This window comes from Onychostoma macrolepis, chromosome 06, assembly GCF_012432095.1.
Source record: "Onychostoma macrolepis isolate SWU-2019 chromosome 06, ASM1243209v1, whole genome shotgun sequence".
Classification (NCBI taxonomy): Eukaryota; Metazoa; Chordata; class Actinopteri; order Cypriniformes; family Cyprinidae; genus Onychostoma; species Onychostoma macrolepis.
In genome coordinates, this window is record NC_081160.1 from 10,071,755 (window position 1) to 10,093,215 (window position 21,461).

Sequence of the window (21,461 nt, forward strand, 5' to 3'; positions counted from 1 at the left end):
AACTGAACAAATGTGTAGGAAATTAGGGAAAAAATAAGAGAAAAAAATGGAAAGGAAAAGGACTGAAGAAAGAGTAATGGCTGAGGGCAAATTTAATTTTAGAGCACAGGAGAGTAGAAAGCAAGAGCGTAGTATTAAATAAAAAGTGAATAAAATAGAAGGATGAAAAGCAGAAGGAGAGATACAGACCGAGGTATGTCTCCGAGAGTGGCGGGAATACCGCTCACTGTCCTCCTGAAAAGCAGAGCAGGAAAAGAGGACAGAAAGCAGGAAGTTTTAGGTCAAAGGTCACATGATTATCAAACACTGCAAAAACTGAACAAAGCATGCACTGAGAGATTATGCTGTCTGTCATATCACAGTTTATTACAGGGCTCAGACAGGGTGTCTGGAGGGGTGGGAGGGGAGGGTTGAGTACTTTAAGATGTGGGTCACGCGACCGCCCTATAATCCTGCTGTATGTTATGACCACCTCTGCTAAGCCCTAACATGTCAGATGGGCCTCCTGCCCCCCACTGCTCCAGTAAAGCCTGTGAAATGAGGATCAGACACAGACTGCCAAAGAGACATGCAACATCAACCAATCACATATCATTCTCTGAAGGACATCACGATAGTTAACAGCATTCGGGACCTGTGCTGTGTGAATTTTCTAATGTGAATTCTATCTTTGGTGGTCTACTGCATGCAGCAGTGTGGTATAATGACAGGTCATACCATCCACTGTTCAATATGGCCCCATTTGCTGTCCAGCCCATAGTATTTCTGGTGCAGAGAGGAGGAGAGCAAGACGATCAAATGAGGAAGGGTTATGAAAGTATAATGGAGGAATATGAGGATATTAAAAACAGGTGTGAAAGAAAACACGGTTTGAATGTGGGACCGGTCCTGCTTTTTGTTCTTCAAGCTTTGGTTATGTTTTTGTTAAGTGATACTCTTAAAATTAGAGAGATGTAAGATAATGCAAAATACTACGGCTTATGAGCAAATTTGAATAATGTTAGAAAGAAATGGAGAGTATGGAGGGACAGATCTTACCTTTTGCGCTTGATATATCTAAATAAACAGCGGGGAGACCAGGATGAAGAGAAAGAAAGAAAGTAAGACAGGAAGAGGAAGATATAAAGAGCTTGAAGGAGAGTAGAAAGTTAATTTGTAAATAAATCAGAATAGGCATAAGGAATATAAATCTAACAGATAAAAAAGATTTTTATAATCTGTACAGGACCAAAAACATTCTCAAAAGTCTTTTAGAACATGACGCCAATTCAAAATGATAACAAATTAACCCTTAATGGTCTCAGTATTTGGGGGGATGTATTTTACATGCTATTTTTATGGAAGAAATTTGAAAATAAGAGCAATTTTTTGGAAGAAAGAGGTGAAACTGTATTATTGCAATCAGAATCCTAAAATGTAACAGTTTATATAAAATTTATTTTCTTTTTTATATTTTTATGTTAAAATTGGGTTGAGTTAAAAATTTTGTCTTTGACTGGTCTTTTATTATATACTGAAAATTTTCTTTTATTATTATTTAATAAAAAAGTGACAGTAAAGTTTTGTTTTTTTGTTTTTAAAAAAAAAAAAAAAAGATCAGTTTCCACAAAAACATTAAGGAGGACAATTGTTTTCTTTCAAGAAGAACTGTTTCTTGAGCACCAAATCAGCATATTGAAATTATTTCTGATGTGTCATGTGACACTGAAGACTGGAGTAATGACTGCTGAAAATTCAGCTTTGCCACTGCAGGAATAAATTACATTTTAAAATGTTTTCAAATAGAAAGCAGTTAGTTGCAATAATATTTCACAATATTACTGTTTTACTGTGTTTTTTATCAAACAAATGCAGCCTTGGTGAACAATAGAGACTTCTTTCAATTAAAAAACAAAATCTCACTGATTCCAAACCTTTGAACAGGGTAGTGTATCAAGTGCACGTTCTAAATGACAACTCTAAATACTTTCACTATTCTGTTACGAGTATTATCAAAGGAGCTATTCTTATACTCTTAAAACACCAAAGAGGTTACACAATGACATAATTGCTCATTAAAGAATATACCTCCAATATAAGTGAAAAGTGGTCAAATTCACTGAGATAAGCCATACTCGGCTCATAAACATAAGCCGATACATACAGTATATGATATGTATGATACATTCATATCACATTTTCAGTTTACTATTACAGAGTAGCTATTTTCAAAGGTAAACACCAGCACAGACACAGACACCAACACACACACACACACACACACGCACACACACACACACAATGATCCATGATCACATGCCACCCCATTTTTGTCCATATGTACGAAAAACCTTTTTATGAAACACATGAATATTTATACACTCTTTTCTCTGCTTCACAACTCGTGCACTTTAAGACTGGTTTAGAAGGTTTAAATCATGAATAACTGTTTCTGCTCCAGTTCAATTGTGAGAGTGGTACTGTACTTTAATCCTGAAGCGATTTATGATAAATAAAGAGACCTTCACACAGCTTTCAAGGCCAGTGGTTCTCATTCCTGGTCATGGTGTAAACCTGGTCTTTTTTCATGTCACTTTTTGTGTATTATGAGTAAGTGATTGAATAATTCACTAAGTGGACTTATTCAAAAACACTTATTCATTCAGGAAAGAAACTCAACTATTTGTTGAAACTATGTGCTGAGCGAGACATGCAATGCTTGATTCTCTTTGGCTTCATTTGGGAGTTTTTTTCAATGACAGAGCAAATGGAGACAAAACTGGCAATATTGTTTTTGAAATATAAGTTCTTGGTAATTGCACTCTTGCTTGTATGATATTGCTTAAATAAAGAGTGAACTACATGTTGTACCAGTGTGAAATAAGTATCATCTTATGTAGAACCTTACAGGCCATTTTTTAGATCCTAAGAATAAACATTAGAACTGTAACAGTCTGCCAAACAGATTATCTCCTGACCTCTTTCTGTTGCCTTTCCAATTCCTTCATACGGATTTCTCGAGCTTCTGCCCGGGCTGCCCGTTTAGCTGCCAGTCTTGCCTCTGCCTGGTAGAAAGATATAGAGAAAGAGAGGGATTCAGAGTCAGAACTGTCAAATAGAGAAAGAAATGCACATAAACATTTTTTTTTTTTTAAATCACATAAAATGTACAAAATGCACTTGCATTTACATTTTTCTATTTAATACATATGAAAGTCAAGACTATTTACTGTACCAGTGTGAGTGAGAAAGGCTACAGAGTATGACAGAGAGAAACCTTTTCTGCTTGAGCTCTATGCAAAGTAAAAGCTAAAACCGAAGTTGAGGAGATTTCTTGGGGTGTAATCAAATTAAGTTATTCACAGGCTTCCATTGATTAATCCATTGTAATGTACTTTTAATCTAATCATTGGCTGCAGATGAATGCAGCTTTGAGGGGAATGGAAGGAACATGGAAATGAGCACTGATCAGCAGCAACATTAGAAGATTAAGAACCATTAGAAATTATTGTTCTCCCTGTCAAGAAAATGGTTTAACCATGGTTTAAAAAAATAAAAAGATAAAAAACATGACGTTCCAGAGAAAGTATAATACATATAATTATATAACCATAAAAAGGGTCATTAATAGATTGTAATATCATAAGCTGTAAACACACACACAGATAGTGAATTAAAGTCACTAGTTAAGCACGCACACACACACACAAGCAGTGCCAGGAAGGAATAGCTCACTCACTGCCTCCAAGCTGCCGTTTCCGGTCAACATGTGAAACCCAAAGGATAACAGAAAAAAAGGCTGCTCAGCAACCCAAATGACATAAAACATTGTAACGGCTCACTATCTATCATCGTACAAATGACATTTTTAAGAGGTCCTTAAACTTACTATGCATTTTCTACAGCTGTGGTTCTTGTTTTGTTTTTTTGTACAAAAACAAAAAATGTCCTTAAAAATCAAACATTGCAATTTTTCTAATATCACCATGAGATGTAAACACAGCATAGGCTTGTCTTCATGGCTTCTGTGGTGTTTGGTTTAGAAATGTCTCATGAACAAGCTCTTGGCAGCCAATAATTTTTTTCTGTGCAGACCAGCGGTTCTTAAAATGATCCGCAAAATAATTTGCTATAGCCGAGCATATTTTTTCAGACTGTAAAGTCACTTTTTTATCATGATACATACTGTGATTTTTTTTTTACTTATATGATGCATTTAACGCAAAATAATCTAAATGTAGACTTTTAAAAGTAGGCGCGTCAAGTATTCACTGTGGATTGGTTCGTGCTTGTGGCCTGCAACAGAAGGATGTTCAGGGAGACCGAGACGTGCCAAAAGTGTTGCATGCTGTTGTTTTCTTTTATTTTTCAAAGGCATGACATTTTGTAATTATTTTGAATGTACACACACACACACACACACACAATGATAGAGTAAGTTATTTCCCCTGTTGAGGAAAAAAATCTAAGTGAACATAAATTAATACTCAATATTCATTAAATAAACTGCTTTAAAATGACTGCTGCATATTTCCTGTGCACTTCATACTAGTCTGTACTTAACTGTAGTCGCGTTTGTCTGCTTATTGATTTAACCCATCGCAGTGTATTGGAACTGTGTGAACAAGGGCAACTCACCTCTTCTAAAGGCTATACCTTCTTTTTTCGAAACACACACACACACACACACACAATATCCTGCTCGCACTTGCCCATTTAATGGCAGAGAATGCCATTAAATGTAATATTATGTAATATTACAATTACATAATATTACACAAACATAAGTTAGGCTTCTTAAAATAAAGTGCATCAACTTAAGTAGGCTATAGCTACTTCATCTATACTGTACACCTTATCCAGTTGCACCTTAGTTTGATTTAACCCACCAGTACACAGCTTAAATAGGCTACATGTAATACCTTTATAATTACATTAAAATTACAGAATATTACACAGGCATAAGCTACTTAAAAATAAAGTGTAACAAGATTTTACTTAAGTGTACAAGTAGCTGTGTAACAGACTTGGCCTGTTACATATGTGTAACAGTAGCTGCCTTTTACATCTACATAATTACAAACTGTAATTACATGCTGTTCCATAACTTAGTTACATGGTAAGTACAACAGCTACTACTAAGTACTTAATTAGGTAATTACTCTGTATTATGACACCTAAAAATAAAGTGTTACCAAAATTATTGACATTATAAAATCATATGGAATTCCAATTTTGAGCACAATATTTTAGTAGGATTGTGGTGTAAAGTATTTCTGTGCAAGTCACTCAAACAGGTGGTGTTGTTAACTTTGTAATTTATGACTCACTAGGGGGCAGTGTTTTCAATGTATTGCTCATTACAAAATAGTGAACAAATTCCCCAAGCATTTCCTTCAAAAACGAGAGAGAGAGAGAGTATTTTATAAAGTAGTACCCTATATAGTTGTTGTCTATATAGAGCCTAATCAAAAAGCTTGCAATTGGTCCAGAACATGGGTGTTTAAGATAAGGCCAGTGTGATTATTTGAGGGGAAAAATGTCCGTTTATTATGTTGCATTTGTAATAATTAAAAAGTAAACATGTTTTGTAATCCAACCTAATATGAGTTTGACCTTTGTTGTCTGCAGTTTCTCTGCACGTCCATACAGACAGCATGTATAATGCACTGTATGAAGTCTGGCTAAATCTCTGACACATTGGTCAGAATAACAAGCTCGCCAAGCGACACAAACAGACTATTAGAAAGCTGGTCTGGTTCTTTTGTCTGAACAAGTCACAACTCATTGAATAAGGGGTTTCAGACAAGCCTCTGCCCTAGATCCTGCCAACCACGTCCACTGGCCTGTCAACAGCGTGCAGAGAACTGGAGTTCACACTGATCAGCAGAGCAACTCCCACAAGCTACTGACTACCACAGACTATCAGGACAATGGAAAATGGAAATGACAGAAAAGCATAGTTAAAAATATAAATTGGATAATTTTACTATGATCTTCCGCCAAGAATAGTTCATTACGATGTTTAAAATAGTCTGCCTAGGAAAAAGACAAACACTGCAACAATATTACAGTATATTAATACTGAAGTCCTCTGAGGTAGCATTGTTTTCAATTAAGGTCTATTCAAACCAATAAGCGTGTGTAATAAACATTTAAATTTAAAATGTATGTGTGTGCGTGCGTGTTTCTGTGTGGCTGCCCTGGTGAAAAATAATCCATTTGAAATACATTTATTTCATGCTAAATACTACAAATAAATTTACATATTTATGTAGCCTACTAAATAAAAATACAATGCAATTGTGCTTTCACTACACTAAACTGGTATACTTAAAATCTGCTAAATTGAAACAATTAATTTTGTACTTAATGCACTTTAACTGTGTGGAAGTAGTGCTGAAGTCCAACTAAAGATATACTTGTCACGCCCAGTTGCCTGCACCACTGTGAGGCAATAGAGGACATTCCTGTTTTGTGTTCCTGCCTGTTGTTCTGGTCATGGACTCCATTTCCCGTAATGCTGTGTTTTCATTACTGTCTACCTTGTTCAGCTGTGTTCCATTTCCTATTTGTGTATATTAAGCCCCAGTCTGCTATTGTCGGGGTGAGTTGTTGATAAGTGTTACTCCTGTGTTTCTGGTTACCCTTTCTTGGTTCCATCATGTATTTTAGGACATATATCTCTGTGGATTCTCATTAAAGGATCTTAAACTGCATTTGGACCCATTGACTGTTGCCTACTTGTGCTCAACCGTAACAGAACAACTCACCACAACAAGGGATCCAGCAGAGATTTTCATCATGCACCCACGTCAAAGTACTCGTTGTGACCCTTTAAAGAAACTTTGTTCCATTTATCAAAGGGGACGTAATATTGAAGCTTATGTGGAGGAGTTTCTTTCGTATTGCCACCTTGTACCTGGTGACGATGCTTTGCTGCGGGACTGTTTTTGGAGTGGGCTTGACCTGGATATCAGCCTCAACTTGCTTGATGAGGATCCAGGTTGGTCCCTGGCGCAATATATTGACTTTGTTTTATTATTTTGTGGATCTGAATTCACTGTGGGGGAAGTGGAAGAGGAAGTCTCCCCTAAAAATTTTTTGCAGGGGGGCAGTAGACTGTGGGCTCCAGTGGCCATGGAGTCCGGCCGAACAGGATTGCCACCATGCCACACACTGATGATTGCAAGTCCAGTGTCCGTCACCACTCCCGTGCCACAGCCAGAGTCAGCTCCCAAGATGGCTGCCATGTTCCAGTCAGAGTCAACACTCAAGATGGCTGCCATGTTACAGCCAGAGTCAACTCCTGCCAGAGCTGCTTCATCTGCCACCTCATTAGCCAGAGTTGCTGCTTGCCCTGTCCGGTTCGCCACACCAGAGCCTCCAGCCATTATGAAAGCCATGCCAATGTCTTCAGCCACCATGAACGACACCCCAGAGTATCCGGTCATCATGGACACCAAATCAGAGTTCCCGGTCGTCAGGAGTGTTGCATTTGGAGACAAATAAGGCTTTCTCTGGGCGTTTGAGGCTAACTTCCAGTTTGGTGGACCTACCATTGAGGTCAGTGAGAGTAGCTGGCATCTTAAGGCCTTCAGCAGTAGAGATTATAGAGGTGGTTCCTCTGTCCGCAGTGCTTCCAGTCGTGGCAGTGGCTATGTTGTGTGTCTGGGCAGTACACTGTACTCTTACTCCGGAGCCAAATCCAGGCCGAGAATACATTCCAGAACCAAGTCCAGTTCAAGTCTCTGGTCCTGAGCCCAGTTCAGTCCAAGACTTTTCCAAACCAGGTCCGGTCGCTGAATCCAATCCAGACCCAGTTCCTCTCTGGCCGCTAATCCAGCCAGACCCACCTAAACCACCATGTGCTCCACCAGCTCTGCCCAGACTGCCATCTGTCTCATCTGTACCACCTTCTGGTCAAGCAGCTCCATCAGCTCTACTTTTGGCCTCAATCTGGTCTCTGCCCTCTGCTTTGCCGACTCCAACGTGGTCACCGCCTTTAGCTCCATTAGCTCCAACTTTGCCCTTAATCTGGTCTCTGCCCTCTGCTTCACTGACTCCACCGTGGCCACCGCCTTCAGTTCAATCAGCTCTACCTCTGGCTTCATTCTGGTCCCTGCCCTCTGATCTGCTGATTCCTCCTTGGCCGCTGCCTTTAGTTCTGTCAGCTTCATCTCTGGTGCTGATCTGGTCTCGACCCTCTGCTCTGCGGACTCATCCATGGCCTTCACCCTCTGTTCAGTCTCTGCTTCCCGTACCTCTCCACGGTCCTGGCCCTCCTTCCCTCCCCCTGTGTCCGCCTCTGTACCACCGCCCTCCTGGGCTTTGATAGTGTAGGGTGTCTGGAATCCGCCCTTTTGAGGGGGGGCTAAGTCACGCCCAGTTGCCTGCACCACTGTGAGGCATTAGAGGGCATTTCTGTTTTGTGTTCCTGCCTGTTGTTCTGGTCATTGACTCCATTTCCCATAATACTGAGTTTTCATTAGTGTCTACCTTGTTCAGCTGTGTTCCATTTCCTGTTTGTGTATATTAAGCCCCAGTCTGCTATTGTCGGTGTGAGTTGTTAAGTGTTACTCCTATGTTTCTGGTTACCCTTTCTTGGTTCACTCATGTATTTTGGACATCTCTGTGCATTCTCATTAAAGGATCTTAAACTGCATTTGGACCAGTTGTCTGTTGCCTACTTGTGCTCAACCGTAACAATACTGCACTGAAGTATTTGATTGTGCTAAAGTGGAACTATTGCAAGTTTAGGCTACTTCAGGTACACTTTAAGTATCTTGCATTTAAAGACCAATATTATTCAAAGATCATACAATTCTCATCAATAGTTAAAACATTAAAATACATTTATGGCTTAATATTAAAAAAAAAATATGCATGGTGCACAAGTACTCCTTAATAAATTATAATCTTTAAATCAGTAGGCTAAGTCTCGAGCGATATGTCAGTAAATATGTTAATAGATTTGAACTATACTTGTATGAAATAAATGCATTTTAAATATTACTTTTTTACTAGGGTGGCAAGTAAGCTTATATATATATATATATATATATATATATATACACAGTCATGGCCAAAAATATTGGCACCCTTGGTAAATATGATCAAAGAAGGCTGTGAAAATTAATATGCATTGTTAATCCTTTTGATCTTTTATTTTAAATATTCACAAAAATCTAACCTTTCATTGGATATAAGAATTTAAAATGGGGGGAAATATCATTATGAAATGTTTTTCTCAAATACACATTGGACACAATTATTGGCACCCCTAGAAATTCTTATGAGTAAAATATCTCTGAAGTATATTCCCATTCATATTCACAATTTTGAGCACTCAAGGGTGATTATGAACACGAAATTATCCAGCCATGGCTTCCTGTTTCACAGAAATATGAAAGAAATAGGAGGGAAAACAAAGCCCAAATTCCCTTAATCATCCTTCACAATGAGAAAAACCAAAGAATATATTTCTGATGTGCAGCAAAAGATAATTGAGCTTCACAAATTAGTGAAGTGGCTTTAAGAAAAGAGCTAGAGCAGTGAAAATTCCCATTTCCACCATCAGGGCAATAATTAAGAATTTCCAATCAACATAAAATGTTACGAAAGTGCCTGGAAGAGGACATGTGTCTATATCGCCCTAATGCACGGTAAGAAGGAGAGTTTGAGTGGCTAAAGACTCTCCAAGGACCACAGCTGGAGAATTGCAGAAAATAGTGGAGTCTCGGGGTCAAAAACAAAAACAAACTCCAGCATATTCAGTTATCCGACACGACCGGAACTTCAAATGGGACTGGCTTCTATGGTCAGATGAAACTAAAAAATGAGCTTTTTAGCAGCAAACACTCAAGATGGGTTTGGTGAACACAGGGAAAAAAAGTACCCCATGTGTAGCATGAAATATACTGCTGTATTTTTGATGTTGTGGGCCTATGTTTCTGCTGGAGGTCCTGGACATCTTGTTTAGACACATGGCATCATGAATTCTATCAAATACCAAGAGATAAAAAATCAGTAAGTGACTGACTCTGTTAGAAATCTTATAATGGGCCATGTTTGGATCTTCCAACCATACAATAATCCAAACATAAACCTCAAAAACAACACAAAAATGGGTCACTGAGCACAAAACCAAGCTTCTGCTATGGCCATTCCAGTCTTCTGACCTGAACCCTATAGAAAATGAGTGGGGTGAACTGAAGAGAAGAAGCACCAACATGGAGCTGGGAATCTAAAGGGTCTGGAGTGATTCTGGATGAAGGAATGATCTCTGATCTCTTGTCAGGTGTTCACTAACCTCATCAGGCATTATAGGAGAAAATTTAGCGCTGTTAATATATCTTATATATAATATATATATATATTAAATAATATATAATATATATATTAGCCAATAGTGATTTTATTGCAAAGGTGTGAGGGCTCCAGTATAAGGTATAGCGCTATTTTTACATATAAGTTAATACACAGTGAATATGACATGAATACAACAAAGAAGGCAATATAGTGAAACATAGTTTAAAATCTAGTTTGACAATTGTACATGTATTTGATGACCCAATTCACACAAACCGACCATTACACACATTTTTATACAGTCTACAAATGAGACAGTAAAATAATGAAAATGTAGAATGGGAGCTAAAACATTCAAGCGCTAATGTTCTCAGTACTGTCAAAATAAAAGTCCTGCTTCCGATACATTGCCCAAACAGAAAAAAAAAAAAAAAAAACATGGCTGTTGCCAATAATTAAAAAATGCCAAATAGCGGATGATATATCAGCCACATTTTTTTTCTTTTGGTTTTAACGTGGTATAATCATGTTAATAATCCATGTGGACTATGGTCATCATCAATATTAACAGAATTAACACATGACTAACTCATCTAGTCCATAGGTGTGTGTTAAACAACAGGCTGAAGAAGCTAATAGCAATCCGATATTAAAGAAGAAACAAATCCCAACCATAGCCTGAGCAATGTAATTCCAAAAGTGTCCATGCCAGAATGTCTGAAATACCGCACCAATAAAGAATAGTTATACGGCCTAAACGCATCCACATGCCAGTGGACTCAACAGGTCAAAACCCTTTGATCAGTGACTCAGCATGAGACATGTTTATGCGATAAACTGATGCCTTATCAGTCATTCTAGACTTGTGTACATTCTCCACTTCAGATCAGTGCTTTTTGTTGGTTTTGTGTGTTAGTGCAAAGCTAAATTATAGAGAAATAACATTATTGCTGCTAATGCAATATTCAGCTTCTTTAATTATGAAAGGCTCCAGCTTCACTGACTGTCATAGCTGTCATACATTAATGATTTCTTAGGCACTAAATCTTCTCTCAGATATACTCAACTGAAAAGAAGAATGAAAGCAGTCAGTGCAATCTGCATTTTCTTCCCTGGCCGGATTCCCTCACTGGGGAAACTATATTTTGAGCTTTAATGTTTAGTTTCTGGTTTCGTTAAATACTGCTCTGTAAAAACAGGCTACAAGTCACTGCTATTAGAGGGATTTGAGGTTCTGTGAGGAGAAGACAGAGTGCCTGTCCTAGATCAAGCAAGAGCGTGGCAGAATCTGACAGATGTTCCTTTCCTCCTCAGCTGTGTCAGGACCCCACAGGCCTCCCTATGGAACCATAAGGAACTAGATTCTTTCTGCGCCCGGAAAGAGATGAACTCTGCGAACTCAAATAAGAGCAAAGGGACAATTCAGTGCTACAGTACCATGCAATAGTTTGGTTTGTCGAAGAAATATGAAGCGAGTTTAAAAATAAATAGATAAATACTTTTATTTAGAAGGCATGAGTCACATTATTCAAAAGTGGCAGTAAAGACACTGATAGAAAAAAAAAAAACCTTTCAAATAAATGCTGCTCTTTTTAACTTTCTATTCTTTAATGAATCCTGAAAAAAAAAAAAACTACATAATTTACAATTTCGCTCAGGAAAATGTGTGCATCCACATCACAGGTTGGTGATATACAAAGGCATGGTAATGGAGATCAACGGAAAATTATTTTAATTAGATAAATCCAGGAGACAAGGCAAGTACACCAACTTAGACAGAGAACGGACAGAGGCTCCCTGTGCTGTAACAGTTCCACCAGGTAATGAGGGCGGGTGCCCTGGAGGCTGGTGCAGAGCAGGAACGGGGCGGAAATGAGGGAGGCCTCCAGGGTGGGTCAGGGAGCCAAGGAGGCACTGGCAGTTCGGAGAGCCATGGAGGCGCTGGCCATTCAGGGAGCCATGGAGGCGCCGGCCTTTCGGGAGGCCAAGGAGAATGGACCTTCGTGGCCTTGTCCAGGTTACCCAGCTCGGCCACTATGGCCATGGGCATATGGACTCGGGATCTGTGGCCCTCTCTGGGCCTGACTCAGGAACGGAAGCCCTCACTGGGCCTGAATCGGGAACGGAAGCCCTCTCTTGATTCTGGTCAGGGGCTGGAAGCCCTATCTCCACTCCGGTCAGGGGCTGGAGCCCACAGTCTTTTCCTCCTCATTGTCCTCTTTTGGGCTGAAGTTAAGGGGATTGCCCTCATTGTCATCATAGGGCTTGACAGTGGAATGGCCGGCGGGCTTGACAGTAGAGCGGCCACTGTATCTGGGCTGAGGACTGAAGCGGAACTCAGCAGAACTCAGGGAAGCGCGGATGGAACGAAGGGATCGGGTTCTTTGGAACGGTATGTGGAGGGTGTTGGTAGATGGTGAGCTGAAGAGCCCACCTGCTTCTGAATGGGAACAGGACTACTATCCTCCACATCAACAAGGAACTCAGAGCCATTTAAATTGAGGACATAATTAATAAAGTCTGCTATGGGTCTATAGCAATCATCAGAAGACAGAAATCGAAACAAATTATCATCGTCGAGTCCCATCTGGAAGCAAGCATTAAGCATATGATTGCTCCAGCTCACCAGATGGAAAACACTCAGGAACTCCTCCACATATCACTCCAAAGGCTGTCCATCCTGCTGGATGTTCAGGAGAACGTCCTCAGCCCAGTTAATTTTTTGAGGTACGTTCTTCTGTCACAGGTTGGTGATATACAAACACATAGTGACAATGGAGACCAACAGAAAAGTCTTTTAATTAGATAAATCCAGGAGACAAGACAAATAAGCTAACTTAACATAGACGGAGAATAGACAAAGGCTAAGGGAGAACTGAGGGTTTAAGTAGGGGAGCAAACAAAGGAACTGACGAGTTAATTAATAATACACAGGTAAACAGAATGACAGTCAGAAAACTATGGAAAACTAGGTCACAACGAAGAGAACAGAAAACAAGTCATACATGTAACACATGCGGTTTCAGTATATAATATTTTATTTATTTATATATTTATTTATATAATAATATTTTAGTTTATTTATATATTAGTTTAATACAATGTTTAAAGTGAGCAAACACAGGGCGCTGTGGTATTTGATTCAAGGTCAAGTTATTCTTAAGAACTGATTCTTTTTTAATGAAACTTTCATTAAATGGAACTTTCATTAAATTTCATTTTCCAGTTATGTCCGATTAAGATTGTAAGATGACACTTTTTCCCCAAATATACAGAAATATTCTTATAAAACAGCATATTTATATGGCACAAAAATAATCAAGATAATCAAATATATCAAATTTATTTACATTTTTTAATGATTTGTGTAGTCTAGAGCCCTAATTCTACCACTGACACATTGCTGCTTATCATATTTTGCTGTGTGAAGCAAGATATCTGTCATAATCCAACATAGCACATAAGTAGTATTAGGAAGAGTTTAATCTCATAGATTAAGGAATAATCATTCAACTACTTGCACTTACAAAACGAGCCTGTACTTGGCATAAACTGTAAGATGTGCTTTTGCGACTGTTGATGTGTATATTTGCATGTGGAATTCTCTTCCAGTCATTCAAAGACTCATGCACAGTGGAACTCATGAATATCTGAGATCAAACTCATGCTTTGGCATCCCCATGTGAATTAACTTTACCTCACAATCCGCTCCCAGGCAGACCAGCTCAGAATAGACTCTCTTCCAATTAGACAATCCAATAACAAAATCGCATAGCCTTGATACAGTCTTGATCTATTTCTAGAGAACTCCTAGCATGGCAACATTGAGTCACTTTGATATGCAGTCCACATGGCAGAAATGAAGTAGGCAGTTGTGGTTCAGGCCCAGCACATTTTGACTTATACTCTGGGTGTCTTTGGAGACCATGAGCACACATAGGATTAGGCTCCAAAGCAAACAAGCCTGCACCTCACAGCCATATTTAACATATGTGGCTTGGAGCAAGACTACAAAATGAACTTTGCATAGGGACTGATGGAACAAACAACAAGAGTGTTCCTCCTCCTCCACAGTCTTGCGGAGGGGTTAATTTGAATATCAAGTATGCTGAGTCACACTTCACCCAGATCACAAATGTGTGTGTGTGTGTGTGTGTGTGTTTGCATTTGCGTGGACTAGAAATGGAGTGAGTCAACAATATAGATTATAATACTGTATTTTGTTAGGAAAATGCAAGCAGATAAATTAAAAAAAAATAATAAATAAAAGTTTTGTGTGTGGAAAAAAAAAACCTTTTCAATTTAATGATTTTTTTTTTTTTTTTTAATTTAATGACTAAAATTGTCATGTGGTCTAACCATCATTATTAAATTTTTTTTTTTTTAATCATATACCTTTACACATTGAATATGTACAAATCTTAAAAAAATATCTTGAAAACAAATAAAATGATAATTCTTTTTATTATTAATTTAATATCAAAAGTTGCACCACGTTACATTTTACAACATGAACTAACCTGGCTAAGGTTAAGATATCAACTATTACTCTCTATAACATAACTCACTGTTTTACATATCGATTTACTTTTTACATATACTTCTGCATTGTGGTTGTATCACATTACACCACATGACTTTGATTAAGCTTAATTAGCAGACAAAAGTTTTTTTAAATATTAATAAGTAAACTAATTTTGTTAAAATAGTTAACAATAATAATAATGATAATATTAAAATATTAATGCGGCGAGCTTCCTAATAAGGTTTTCTTTTTAAGAAATTTATTCTTTCAATGCAGCTTTTTTTCTTCTTCAATGCAATGGAGATTTTTTTTTAGAAGAACTGAACTGAAGTCACTGTTTGAATGAATTGTATTTTTTAAATATTTTTGAATAAATAAAAAGTAAAAATATGTGTCATGTCATTAACCCTATTATTGCTTGTGGAAAGCAGCCAGTAAATCTTTTCTTATTTTACAAAATAAATGTTTGCTTACATTTTCTACTGATCAGTTTTTCATCAAATATTAGAGATGAGTACATATACTAGAAAAACATTAATTGAGCACACTATAAGCATTTTAATGAGCCTACTAATATGCCTGGATCGCAGTAGTCAAATTCCTCTGCAACTAAGTACAGAACTGGCTTGCAAGATGGGAAATTGCACTGAGCAATTTGCGTTCAGCTCTGAAGTTGTCATCTTATTTGTGGCAGTACATGATTTGCATAATTCTGTCGGTAAATGAGGTACTAAAAGATCACAGTTAGCAAATAAACAATCCTTAAACAATGGTCACATAAAGTGGTTTGACAGTGATTCTGAGTAAATATAATACACAGTTATAGGGAATGAGTTGTTTTTGTTTTCCAGGTGTCAGTGCAGGAGATTAGACGGTCATGGAGAGTAGCTCCAGACTAATCTGCTCTTAGAGCGCAATGCAGGCTCATAACGCATCACTTCCTGTCTGCTCCTCACCTCAGTCTACCCAGCAACTTAATCGCAGGCTTACTGCAAACCCCCTTCACATGCACGCTCGCAATGGCCTACAACATCAGCTTTGCCTCCCACTGCACCACAGAGAGCAGAATAGGCTGATATATGACCCTGCATGACTAACAGAAAAACTGTCTCTGCATTCCTGGCACTTCACACTGGAGGTCTTTCTCTGTTAAACTGTCATCAGTAGCCCTGAAAGGGAATACATTTCAGATGACTGTGGAGTTTTAATGAAAGCAGCCAAAAATGATGCACAGTAGTGAGGCTCCTAGAGGGGCGATTAACACAGGATGTTGTGGAGAGGCTTAAAGGATGCAGGTCAGTGGGTGGTGGCTGGCCAATCTGTTGCTGCAGTGGGGCAGGGGCTAAATACTCTTCTGCTACTGGGTCAGCTAAATTCCCTCCCCAAACGAGCCAAAAACCGCACCTTTTCCTCCACAAACCCAACCCTTCTGCAATAATAACTGTCAAAACCTTCACAAAGTTCTAAATGCCATCCTAAACCTTTATGGTCTACCTCCAAATTAACACTTTGCTGACGTAATGTTGCATTAACTGTCCAGTAAATTTTCGCTGGAGCCTGCATCAGTGCTTCTGCAAAGTGGGCGGTCGAGAGATCCCTAAAATATCCAATTGGACGTTCTGCGGTCTCACAGGCACACGAGCCATGGCAGGTCTGCAAGACCATAAGCACATATCAAGAGCGCCATTTGGAACAAAGCCTAAAACGAACAGCCTTAAAGGCTTTCTGCTTCCTGTCTCAGGAGTTGGAAAATACAAGGGCAGTAAGTGGAAAAAGAGACGAATGTGAATGGAGTCCAAAGTTCCAATGCACTCCACATGCTGTGACTGAGGTAGATGTTAAAATTGGATCAAGAGATGTGATTTCTGCTTCTGTGCATCTAAGACATGGTAAAGACATTCCACTTGGAAAGAGGTCGGTCACTGAGTTCGAATATCTACTTGATTATCAGCAATCAGCATGCATTTTGCTCCATTCTTCTGTAACTATAATACGAGCAGTGCAGGACACGTTATGTAGCCACCTTGGGCAAAATTAGACCTTTGGTGTAAGATGGGCCCCCAGAATTGATAAAGAAGGTCCCAAGTGGCATGTGTTACTATTTTTTAAATTTAACACTTATTGTAATTTATGAGGTTATTTTTTAATAATCATATTAATTACTTTTCTTAACTTCTTAACCTTTCATTAAAAGTTAAGGTTAATTGAGTGAAATCATTCAGTTATGTTACAGTTTAAATGTACATGCACATTGTTCTTAAAGGAATAGTTCACCCAAAAATTTTAATTACCCCATGATTTACTCACTCTCAAGCCATCCTAAGTGTATATTATGACTTTCTTCTTTCAGACAAATACAATCATATTTGAGTTATATTAAAAAAAAAAAAAAAAAAAAAAAAAGTCCTGGCTCTTCCAAGCTTCATAATGGCTGTGAATAGTGGTTAATAAAGGGGGGTTAATAAAGGCCTTCTGAAGTGAATTGATGCATTTGTGTAAAAATAAAATCGATATTTAAAATCCATATTTAAAAAAATTTCAACTTTAAAATTTTTAATTCCTCTAACTATTGCACGCGCGTTCATGAGAGAGTGGCGTTCCAGCAGATGGCGCAGGACGTAGCCATTGACATTTCTCAAATATCTCAAAAGATATTTGAGAAATGTCAATAAAATCGTTACGGACATTCAGCAATTGTACAGCAATTTTCCAGAAGGAAAAAAAAAAAAAAACATTTTGTTTCTGTACTGGCTTATTTGTTCAATTAGGCATTAACTATAGCTACAGTCTATAAGTCACAGAGCCCAATGTTTATTGGTGGACCCCTCTCCCCAGGGCCCAATAAAGAACCATTGAGCCAAACGTCCTCCCCATGCTAGTTTGTACCATTTTACAGACTGTAATGTGTTGAACAGACCAAACATCACTGTACATTTAAACAGAGAGTAAGCAGCTGAGACACATGCTGCAAAGAAGCCAAAAAGCCTATTAACACATTATAACAGTGCTTAAGCTAAATAAAAACATTGAATTAACTATAAAATGCGTGGGAAAGACTATGGAAAGACTTTCACATGATTGCCATGGCAAAAACTAAAGCTCCATTATGATCACAATAAAGTCTGCACCCCAACCCCGCTGCTGCTGCAAACAAACAGAGGAAAGAAAGGTGGTCAAGTTTCTACAGAGATTGGCTGTTCTGTAATGCATTTCCTTGGCATGGCTGTTCCCTGCGTGGTGTATAAAAACAGCTCAGCTGGCAGAGATGTTGATTATACTCATTACAGATGAACCTTGTAAGTGCTACATAGCTGTCTGACTGGCCCAGCATCTTAATGACCCCATATCACACTGCACACCTACTTCATGCCTTAACAGAGCAGTCTAATAGGCTGCTATGTGACTGTGCCTCTCCTGTCAAATACAAAGTTTAGGTATGTGTTTAAAAGATTAGTTCACCCAAACATTATTTCTAAACCTGTAGAATTTTATTTTCTCTACTTTTTTTTTTTTCATCAGTTACAGTATAATGACTGTGGACAGGTAGCTTCAAATGCAAATCGCTGATAGTCTCAAGTGTGCTGTTGCAACTGGAACATTGAGTCTGCATGTTCCAAAATCACTGGAAGTCTAAGCAGATCGCAGAAAGCACTGGGACCAGTGGTTTCTATGATCTACTTTTACAAGCACAGATCAGTCTAGTGAACAAATGTTTCAGGTTTTGTGACTTGGATCAAGTGAAGCACTGAAAAGATCAGACTTGAGTGCATTCTTAAATCATTTTAGAGCCAGAACCAAAGCTGCATAATCAATTGAGTTGTTTATGAATTGGACAAGCAGGGTGGATGTGATGGTTTTCAGCAAATGAAAACTTACATTTCTGCCTGTAATTAGAAAATAGTGCACAAATCAACATGGACAACAGTAATATTACTTTTATTAATTATGTGGAGTCTGTTGAGCTTATATTGAAAATAGTTCCCAGTACGTATATTTAAAAAACTCACTTTTGGTGTTAAACATAAGAATAAAAGTTATATGAGTTTGGAATGGCACGATTTAAAATAATTTTTGGTTGAACTATTCCTTTAACTCAGACTCATTTCTCCCTTTGGCATTATGGCTGATTGTGCAGTTTCCGTGAGAAAGCAGAACAAAAAGAAAGGAAAAACATTTGAGGATGTAGAGTTTATTCTACTCTTTAGGGACTGATTCATCCTGTAAGAGGGGTGGTGAGTTTAATAGTGGGTGGGTACAGAGTTTTACAAGAACACAAGGACCAGAGGGCAAATGATGCAAAGCATCATTATTTTTTCCATCCCTTTGCTGGAGCTGGAGACTAAATGTCCATGATGCATTTCCATACCACACCCAGAGAGTTTGCCTATTAAGGGCACCAGCTAAGCATCAAGATAATGTCAAGGTCAAATAAAAGAAAGAAGCGTGTTAGTAAAAATTGTGGATTCTTCAGTGAGGAAATGCTTTCCAGATGTGGTCAGTTGATCCAAAAGGTCACAGAGGTATTTAAGTGAACCAAAGAACCTGAATGTTGTTGTAAAGACTAGTGGCACTAAACACAAACCTTTTGAAACATAACGAATAAGATGATTTCAATTATCAGTAAAACAATAAATGAGTACAAATAAACCCACTGCACCATTTATTTTCTGCATTTATGACACACGCTCTCCAAGCCTTCTGTGTCTGCTTTTCATTAAGAACTGAAAACCGAACGATTTCAGGACGATGCTGGATCGCATATGGCAGAGTATTTAAGTGATCAGCGCAGTTTGAGCTCTGTGTGTTTTAAAATACATCCTTGAGGCTATTCGGGCCATTTACTGGGTGTGATGTGCCGCATCAGAGCAGCTTCTGACGTCAGCAGTCTGGGACCTTCTCTCAGCTTTTTCGTTTGATCTTTGCTTCGTGACGTCACGCCGCTGTGCAGGTATCCAAACACGAAGATGCTGTCGCTCAACTGCACTAACGCTCGAGCACTACAATTAACCTATAACTGAAGTCTTTCAATCATCTAGGTCAAGCTAGCAACAAAGCCCTGATTCAGACTGCGACGAATAATGTGTTTTTGTCATTCACAAGCGCTTTATTATAACTGGGAGGGGAAGGGGCACAATGTTTCCCATTCACATTATTAAAGGACACGAGCGTCATCATATCCGTGTTCATTTTTCTGCATGCGGGAAACGGCCGACAAAACCCCTTTTATTATTCAGCAAGATCATTGGGGATTCCCATTAAGACTTAGATTTTAAGAACTCCGGTAGTTGGAGTAAAAAGACGACATTTTGCGCAGCATGATAGAGCTACGTCTATGACCATGGGAGCACGTGAAATCTTACCTCGCGAGCTATTTGACTGAGAGCATCATCCTCCGCCGATAGTTTCTCCCGGTTGGGAATTCTTTTCCTCCCCGTTACTTGCGATGCCATTTTAAATTCTCTTATACTCTGACACAAACCTCTACAAAAAATGACCTCGCCAAACTGAAGTGCTGTCCAGTTGTGTATATGTCAAAGAGCACCATTCAAAGTGTCATAGTCGTAAGTGAACAACATTAATAACTGGTTATATTGTAACCACAAGCAAAAATATGTAGCGCACTAGGACACATCCTCCCTTTGATCCCCCATCGTCTCCATAAAGCGCATGAATATATGGCGGGAGCCTGTTGCACATTCAAACGACACATCGATATGTCAAAACATCACGGATAGGATGGAAGATGACAGTTTGCTGAATCGCCACGAGCACGATAGACCGTAGGCACTCCTGGGAATATAGCTGGTCATCCCTTAATATTCCTTCCTACGTTAGTTCGGTACGTCAAAGCAAACGAATGAAAAATAAAGCCATCGGTCCAGAGCAGCATTTGTTTCTAGGGCAAATCGAACCCGGATGATGAGCTGGCCCAGGATGAGAATACACAGCAGCCCAATGCCACACGGTCTGATTTCAGTCTGTGCTGGACGCTGCGCGAAAAGTGGGCGGGACATGTGGGCGGGACCTGACCTTTGCATTTTAATTATTTCCGTCTTGTTTAATTTTAGGGCAAGTTCGCAATTTTTTTTTTTTTCTTCAGAATATTACTGTGAATAGGATTCATGTCATGTCATGTCATGTCATGTCATGTCATGTCATCTCATGTCATCTATCTATCTATCTATCTATCTATCTATCTATCTATCTGTCTATCTATCTATCTGTCTGTCTGTCTACTGCACCTTATTCTTATTTGATTAGATGGGACGACGTACCACAAAGTTGTCTGGGCTGGTGCGTTAGCTCCATCAAGAGGCTTTATTAAACAACTACAATTTATGTTGCTACTGTTTCATGCCATAATTTTCATGGTCGTTGTAAAACGAGCCCCCTATGGTGGTAAACGTTGTATAGGCTATATACCGTTGTGATACATTTTTGAACCTCAAAAAATATAAATTTAATTGTGTCAATTTGCAGTGTTTTAAAAGCGTTATTCAGTCTAATGCTGTAATCTCATAATTCTAACTATAATATAATAATTTTAATTCTGGTCTATTTAATTACAGGAAGAATAGAATATTCCCAACTACAAGGTTCATTCTGTGTAGGATTAAACGCGTTAGTATTCTTTATATATCCTCTA

At 38.5% G+C, this 21,461-nt stretch overlaps 1 protein-coding gene across 14 annotated transcripts in view; it reads right to left on the reverse strand.

Moving 5' to 3' along the window:
- lrrfip1b (leucine rich repeat (in FLII) interacting protein 1b) overlaps positions 1-20,796 on the reverse strand; it is a 36,916-nt gene extending 16,120 nt beyond the window's left edge. For 9 of the 14 annotated variants that reach the window (XM_058779887.1, XM_058779882.1, XM_058779880.1 and 6 more), the window contains exons 1-5: positions 20,176-20,796; positions 2,958-3,044; positions 1,039-1,056; positions 718-765; positions 190-234 (exon numbers count right to left, since the gene is read on the reverse strand). In XM_058779887.1, the coding sequence (XP_058635870.1) occupies positions 190-234; positions 718-765; positions 1,039-1,056; positions 2,958-3,044; positions 20,176-20,265 (288 nt within the window). In that variant the 5' untranslated portion in view covers positions 20,266-20,796. The remainder of the gene's footprint in view (positions 1-189; positions 235-717; positions 766-1,038; positions 1,057-2,957; positions 3,045-20,175) is intronic. The other 5 variants (XM_058779888.1, XM_058779885.1, XM_058779881.1 and 2 more) reach the window with 3 other exon arrangements.
- Between the last annotated feature and the right edge of the window lie 665 nt (positions 20,797-21,461).